Genomic DNA, 7913 nt, shown 5'->3' with positions numbered 1-7913 from the left:
AATAAAACTGATGAATAAACCAGATTACTGGGACACATTCCTAAGTGCTGCTGGTTGAACCACAACAGGACAGCCTTGCGAGGACTGTGAGCTCTGTGACTAGAACCTTAAGTCTAAACTTCCCTTCTTCTTTCCCAGTTAAACTTAGGCTTCCTTCAAGCCTGTTTCGGCAGATGTTTACGCAGCTTAAAATTCTTTCCACCAGCACCTCCTGGTTCCCCTCGCTGTGAGCCTCACCCCAGCGCCCGCTGCTTCCCTGCCGACACTCATTTCTTCCTCCCTCCTTGTCTGCAAAGCCTCCAGTTGGTTTTCCTCAAAGCGTCTCCAGATCCACCTTCTCCATATTTTCACTACCTAACGCCCTCATGTATCTACCTACTCATTTCTCTTTCTTTGTAGGACAAAAGGGAGATGAAGGGGATGCTGGAAAAAACATCAGCGCTCTTAGACCTTGGGAAGTTAATACAGAAGGAAACAATTCGGGGCTGGAGCTAAGAATTACTCAGGTGGATTAAAGCAAATAAGTGCACAGATGAGAGATAGAAAACATCTTGAAATGAAGGACTTCATGTTTCATTTTGATTATTCATTGGAATGACAACCTACGCTCTCTCCACCTTATTTCTTACCTTCTCTGTCCTTTGTCAGCCAATCCTGCACATTCTTTGAAGCCAAAATTCTTTCAGCTTATGTATTGTTTTTTGAAGCTAACCAGTTTAAAACACAATGTAAACCCAAGCAGTTTCCTTGTTCCCATCCCAACAATCAGCAAAAAAAGATCAGTTTTCAAACAAATTGATTTTTATTTTTTGCAAATGTTTGCAAGCAACAAGATTTTCCTGAAAAGTTGTCTCAAAAGGCAGACAGAGGAAGAGAACGTGCTACCCTTTCCGCAGCTTTTACAAAGCAATTAAACGAAGGTGAAAAAACGAGGAACAAAATGAATTGCAGCACATACAAAAATAGCATTATTAAAAAACAAACGGTAGAGTATTTGAACATGTTTTAGACCCAGTGTGCAAGTGTCCTACGTGATTCTACCTATTAATCAAAACTAAACTAAAATATATGAAAACTTGCAATATTACAGGCTCCGATTGTATGATGTCTTTACGCTATTGCAACGACAGCTTGAAAATGAGCAATTCTATGCTACAGGTACTCCAATCCATCTGAGACCTGCTGCTGCTGCGCAGGGCAGTCCCTCTTCTGTCCCTACAAGATGCCTGCTCGTCCCTCCTCCCTCCGTCTGACCCGATGCAGACGTGGCTGCGCAGCCAGAACACCAACCCTGCAACTGCCCCATGCCTAAATCTCACATCAGAAGGACAGATTATGGTGGGAGAGAAGAGAAAAATGACCCCTTTTGGCAGCAGCCAGCAAGTCAATCCAATTAATGCATGACGCTACATGCCAACCAATGAATGTAGTAAATATAGTAAATTATCATAAAGGTGATTTCCTTTGTACTTAGCTCTCAAAAGCTTATGAAGTCCGTATTTGTCAGTAATCCACAATCCCAAACCAGTAGTTTTCTCTCCAAAAAGAAGCATAGAAAACATTAACCAACATATAGAACCATCCACAACTCCCCATCCACCCTAAAAGTCACATGCTGTACATTTTGAGCATCCTTACACCTGTAGCACTGTAACAGCCAGCCTCACCATGGCAGGCTTCATCTTCTATACGGCAACTTGGATCAGACTTATTTTCAACCTGGAAAGTGCCACAGACTTTGAAATGGTGAACATTACACAGAAGGTTAGGCAGATGGAACAGTATCATCAACAATAAAATTAAATTAGTGCTAAATTTACTCCCAACTTATCTCACTTTATATTAGCTTATATTTGACTATATATACACAATACCAAAAATATGCCTATTTTGTATTCAAACATTGCCAACATAATGCCATTTTTAGTTGAGGCAATCCAAAAGACTCAGCCAGAACCCCAAAGACCTTATGAAGTTCAGCAACAGCTGAGAAAATAATTTTGGAAACCTCACCCACCATACCCTCAGTGAATGCTTAAATCGGGTGGCAGCAAAGGTACTTTAAAGCACCCTCAAACTTCTTGCCACCCGCAAGCCCTACTGAGGGTAGTGGGAACAACAGATACAAGTATCTTTGAGGGAAAAAATAAACCAAGTCTACAGCTAAGATGTGTGTGTGCCTGTGTGCACACACATGCATGTTGTGTGTGTCTGTGCATGTGCAGGGTGTGAGGGGAAAGCTAAGTATGATTTCAGTGGTTATCCAAGTACAGAGGTTTCACGGTCTCACTCTCACACTAGTGCTTATCATTTCAGCCTTTTGGAAGCTTATTTTAGAAACATAATCAAAATACAGAATGTTTTCTTGAAGAAAATGAGCCATCATTCACCCTCTATTTGTTCAGAATTATATTCAAAGTAGTATTGCTTTTCACAGTTCACTGGCATGTCAGAGCACTGCACACAGAATTAAATACGGTATTAAAGATGTCTAGGGAGAGAACAAAAGTTATCACAGAAGCACAGAGGTAGAAGGCTTCAAAGAACTAAACCTGAGTTACACAATCATTAGTTTCTACATACCTAGCATGATAAACTACCCTAACAGCCGTTCAGCATCTAGCATCTTTTCACATCTGGGTATTTTTTCAGCTGCACTGTAGCAGGTACCACACTACCATTTAAATCAGCTACTTCGAGAGAGGTCTGACTTGGCCTTTCACTGAACTAATCTGTCCATGCTACATATGTTTGGTGTAGGGGTGTGATTGAGAACCACCAAGTAGCGGCTGATATCTTAAATCTTAAGTAGCTTTGTGTCATTGTATTTAACAATACAAGTTCTCAAAGATTTACTGTGAAGAAATAAAGAGTGAATGATAAAGCTTCAAAAGAAAAACAGGTGTGTATGTACACAAACATACTGAAGAAATCTTCAGTTTCCATCACCAAAGTGCATTCTGAGGGAAAAAAAACCCCAATAAATCAGTGGCAAAAGCTGTCCCATTTTGGCACCTGATGTCTGCAGCATAGACAGCACTTCAGACAAAAAAAAAGCAGCACTGCCTTTTATGCTTTTTATTTATTTTATTTAGAAACTTTTGCTTTTTGTAAGGTAAGGATAATAATGTGAAATTTTACTTTATGATATGAAAGTGTAAAAGAAAAAAAAATTAAAGAGATGTTGCCTCCCCCTTGTCAAAATAAATACTACTGAAAAATCACCATAGTTATGTATTTTAGAGAGTACTTCACAGAACCCTGGACACGTATGCTGGTAAACTAATCTTCACAGAAATAATTATGAGAAGTAAATGCAAGCACATTCAACAGTAAATCACAATGTAGTTTATGTTCTGGGACTCACCTGTATATTTTGTACCAATAAAATTTAAGACTTTTTAAAGTCAAATAGACTACATAGATCAGACAACTTGTAAGGACCGAATACTGCACATGGGCTCCTTTCAAAGGGCATCCTGTAAAGCAATTGTTCTAGCTGCAGGCAGCAGGAACTATCACTTTTGCCAGTTTACAGCACTGCCACTGATGGTACCAAGTCAGTATCAGTCAGAAGAGATACTTCGGTCTTGTACTCTCTTCGATGGTTATTCAGCAAATATCTGAGAAACAGCACAAGCATAAAATTTGAAGTACTCCACACAGTTAGAAACAGGGATTCTCAGCAAAACCACTTTTAAGTATATTATGGAAAATACTTGCAGCAAGTAACTGGTATCTACCATTGTACATATATTGCATAAATTATACTGTTCATTTGTAATTTTAGTTTCCCGCAACCTTCTTTCACTGCAAGTTGATAGCGGTAAACATTTTCTGAAATTATACAAGGAAGAAGGAAGTTCAGTCTCAAGCCTGTCCAGATGGACCAGATAGATTTCTTGGTGTCTCATGCCACCTCCTCTCCTCAGCTGTCATTTTAAAGATTCAACCTTCAGTTCTCAGTGTGTCTGAAACAACAGTAATGTGGATGCACACCAAACCCAAATGTAGTGAGCCTGCTTGCTTGGTTGTTTTTTGTGTGTTGGTGTGGGTTCTTGGGGTTTTTAAGTTTAAGTAAGCATCAGAAGCAGAACTGAGCAGATGCATCAGAGACAGACTACTGCCTGTTCATCTCCAAAGCAGGTTACTAGATTACAGGCAGAGTAACGGTGATCTATCATGGCCTGAGTCATCCTCTGTTTCTGGAATCCGAGGCAGGAGAGCAGACCGTGTCAATCCCCAGAATTTTTGAGGTGACATATCCTTTTTGGTAGCTGTGAACTTCCATCCCATATGGTTCCCACAGATTCTGCACTGGGCTATAGTCCAGGCATACCTACCAAAAACAAAACAAAAGGTTGATGCTAACATGTAAAGAAAAGACATTTTAAAATTACTGGAACACAGCTCACTCATCAGGTAAGAAGGTTAATACTAGTCTCAAGCTAGATTTTCAAAGAATCTTCGGGAATCAAGGTGCCCAGCTCCCATCTAAAAAACCTGCAGATCTTTAAATAAAAAATAAAAAATAAATCAGCCTTCAAATAGAGAAAGCAACTAAAGCATTTTATTAGCACAACATTTCAACAGTATTATGAAATGCTGTCACTTAAAGAAGAGTCAAAAAATGGTTCTCAGAGAGCAAGTTACTTAACAGAAATAAAAGTGATTTTTGCACTGCTCCTAGATTAACAGGGAACTGCACTTTTCCAGAGCAACAGAGTTTTAAAAGGCAGAACATGAGTATTTCAAAACACTCATAGAAGAAAGGAGCATAAGGATGAGAAAAATTAACTCCAGATATTACAAGCCACAGGTTTTCTTCAGGGAGTCCTAAAGCGTGCATGTCTTGTGACAGATACTCCATGCGCCCTCTAAGGCATTACTCACTGCTACGTGATAATCCAGAAAAAAACCCCACCATGATCAACATGAGAAAATGGAAGAGTAAATGTGTACATGCATTGGTCAAGAACCTTGGACTGGCTACAGATACAGCAACATATTATTTTACGCTGCTTTGGAAGAGGACATGATTGCCAAAGGGACAGAAGAATGAATTTTGACACTGGCACAAAAAGGGCCAAAGAGAAGAATGATTTGGTGAAAATATATTTAAAGAATATTTTTGTGAAACTGAAGTTCAAATATAGTTTGACATTTCAGGTATTTTTAACAGTTAAATAGTCAAGCTTTTGAATGAGCACCTGAAGAATGCTTACCTAGCCACAAAAATTAAATTTAAGCTACCAGAGAGGGGTGGCATTTTGATGCAAGACCTATCATTATTAGGCAAACTTTTACACCTTGACAGTTAATTCTGCTACTGTTTCAGAGAACCAAACTAATAAAAAAAAATAAAATTAAAAAAAAAAAAACACAAAAAACCCCAAAGGAAAACAGGTTAATACAAATGTTAGTAATTTTTAAATTCATGCAACATTTATTCAGTTTTTAGATCTAAAAAAAGTATTTCAGTAGAATAACTGCATATATATATATATTCTGGTTTTCATTTGCACTTATTTACTTTATGGTCAAAGAAAGCTGCATGGAAGCAACAACTATGATATTACTTGTAGCTTATACAAAACTATACACAAAGAAACGCCCAGACAATCAGTATCCTGTTTATAGCTCTCAGATGTTAAACTATGTTTTGAAATCTTAAGACTTCCACATTTTTAAAAAATTAAAAGCGAAATTCTGAAAATATTCTATCTGAATTTTCCATTTTATTCTGTATATTAAAAAACCCTAAAATTTACTCTCCTTTTCCGTATGAGCAAAATGATGACACATATTTCAAAAGTCATATATTTACTATTCCACCATCACAGGAATATATTTACAACCAAATTTCTGTCATTTACTAATAAAGTTTCTTTTAGCTGTTATTACCCAGGAAACCAGCTGTGCTCTGTCGATGGTCGTCCACTGAGATTCAAGTTGCAGGCTTTATATACAGTAAGGGTTTCATGGATGTACCCATGAGGATTCACATATGCTGCCATGGGTCCACACAAGGATAAACTACAACAGACAATTAATAATTTTGTCAGAGTTCAAGGAAGAAACAAAAAACAAAGGCTGTCAAATGTAAACAGAGGAAAAACTGCCAACCATGCTTAAAACTATTTTCCACAGCGAAAGAACCACTTTAGGCTGTAGAAAGAAAAAGTACCTTTAATTATATTATTAAACATAGAAAGAAAATAGATACTAATGTAAAATATCAGTAAAATTTTCTTGGAAGTGCAGAAATTTAAGTGTCCATTATTATAAATCTGATGCATTCCTCACTGACATAAATTATTCCTGTTACCTACTTATTAATAGGGACTGCAGAAAAGGTATTTAAAAAGATATTATCACGAGTAAGGATTAAAATATTCTTGTGTTCAGATGAACCTTGCCCAGCTGTCTGATGAAAGGGACAAGTTACTTAGTTTCTATAGCATCCTGTCAGCTACCCTCTCTCTCATTTAAGGCAATTATTAATCTTTCCCTCAAAAACCTACAGCTCAGTATAAAAAAAGTACATGACAGACTCAGAATTCATTTTACTTGCTGCTTTTGAATAGCAACTTCCAATAAAACCAAGTAACATCTATATTGCTACTTTTAAATCTAACTTTAAGCAAAAATGTTCATTCGTTACACTAACTTCTCATTATTCTTCTGTTAAAGTACATCATATCGACACAGCAGGAATCGTGGTTTCTGGAATCCATTATTTGATTAGAAGATAAGAGATGGCTTTTAATTACCACATCAGCTTCTTATCACACCAATAAATGAAAACTGTGGGGAGTCCTGCTTTGTTAAACCAAGACATCTCTTAACGTTCACATTCTCATAGGTGATGGACAGATACTAGTTATTCAAGATTAAAATAGTGACAAGAGTGCCAGGAGCAGCAATTATTTGGAAAATGTATAGTCTTCTCATTGTTGAACATGGAAGATATTGTATAGGTCACAGATATAATGGGAACATACTGCCTAGTGCAGTTATTGGGATTAAGCCCTATATTCTTAAAATAAAAGGGTTATTACAATGCTTAATGACATAAATAGGCAATTTCCTTACATGACAACATCCTGGGAGCCTACCTATACCACCCAGTTAGTGCTTTTTAATCTGCTGTTGAAGCTTGTTAACACACATAAGTTGGGATGAAGTGCTGAGAAATAAAATTTGGGATGTCATGAACTTTATTCAGAAGTAAGAGGACAAAAAATTCTGTGTAACAAATTTATATTTCAAAACTCACTGCAGAGTGCATAATTCTTCAGTGGCAACATGCTGGACTAGGTAGCATAAGGCCTTTCACATTAACTTACATATACATGGTGATGTTCAGATTTACTAACTTTTTATTAAAAAAAGCTCAAGTAACCTGTTTTGTTTTATAGAAAAAATTCCCTACAAATATTTACTTAGATTTTATTAGAGCTGTGGAAAACACACTGGTTATAAGACATAACCTAGCTTAATCTGTTTTGCTGTGCCAATGTTTCTGATCAAGAATCTCCCAAAGATTAAGAGCAATAAACTCACCTGAATATTTCATTCTTGGTAGTTATTTCTGTATCTTGGCATTGCTTACAACAGAGAGATGTACACTTGAAAAGAAAAACAAAGAGGGTAGTTCCATTCGTTTCCAGAGGCTTGTCAGCACAGTGGCAAATAATAAAAATCTCTCCCCTTCCCTCAAGAACAGACTTTGTACCAATTCTTTTGTTTATGTGGGCAGCTGTCACTTATGTTTTCTCTATCAAAGGAGAAATTTTTTTTCTATGCATTTTACTTATTTATGGTAAACATTAATTGCTATCTAAAAGACAAAACAATTTTTATATACTTCCCCCCCCCCCCCCCCAAAAAAAAAACAAAACCCCACAACA

General features: G+C 37.0%; 1 protein-coding gene across 1 annotated transcript in view; it reads right to left on the bottom strand.

Moving 5' to 3' along the window:
* Positions 1–1071: 1071 nt before the first annotated feature.
* Positions 1072–7913, bottom strand: part of CRBN (cereblon) — a 24447-nt gene continuing 17605 nt past the window's right edge. The window contains exons 9-11 of the mRNA XM_010570456.1: positions 7567–7631; positions 5905–6036; positions 1072–4339 (exon numbers count right to left, since the gene is read on the bottom strand). Coding sequence (XP_010568758.1) covers positions 4156–4339; positions 5905–6036; positions 7567–7631 — 381 coding nt within the window. The 3' untranslated portion in view covers positions 1072–4155. The remainder of the gene's footprint in view (positions 4340–5904; positions 6037–7566; positions 7632–7913) is intronic.

The sequence above is a fragment of the Haliaeetus leucocephalus genome, unplaced genomic scaffold (genome assembly GCF_000737465.1).
Source record: "Haliaeetus leucocephalus isolate CR32 unplaced genomic scaffold, Haliaeetus_leucocephalus-4.0 Scaffold2, whole genome shotgun sequence".
Classification (NCBI taxonomy): domain Eukaryota; kingdom Metazoa; phylum Chordata; class Aves; order Accipitriformes; family Accipitridae; genus Haliaeetus; species Haliaeetus leucocephalus.
This window is presented reverse-complemented; position numbering and strand designations above follow the sequence as displayed.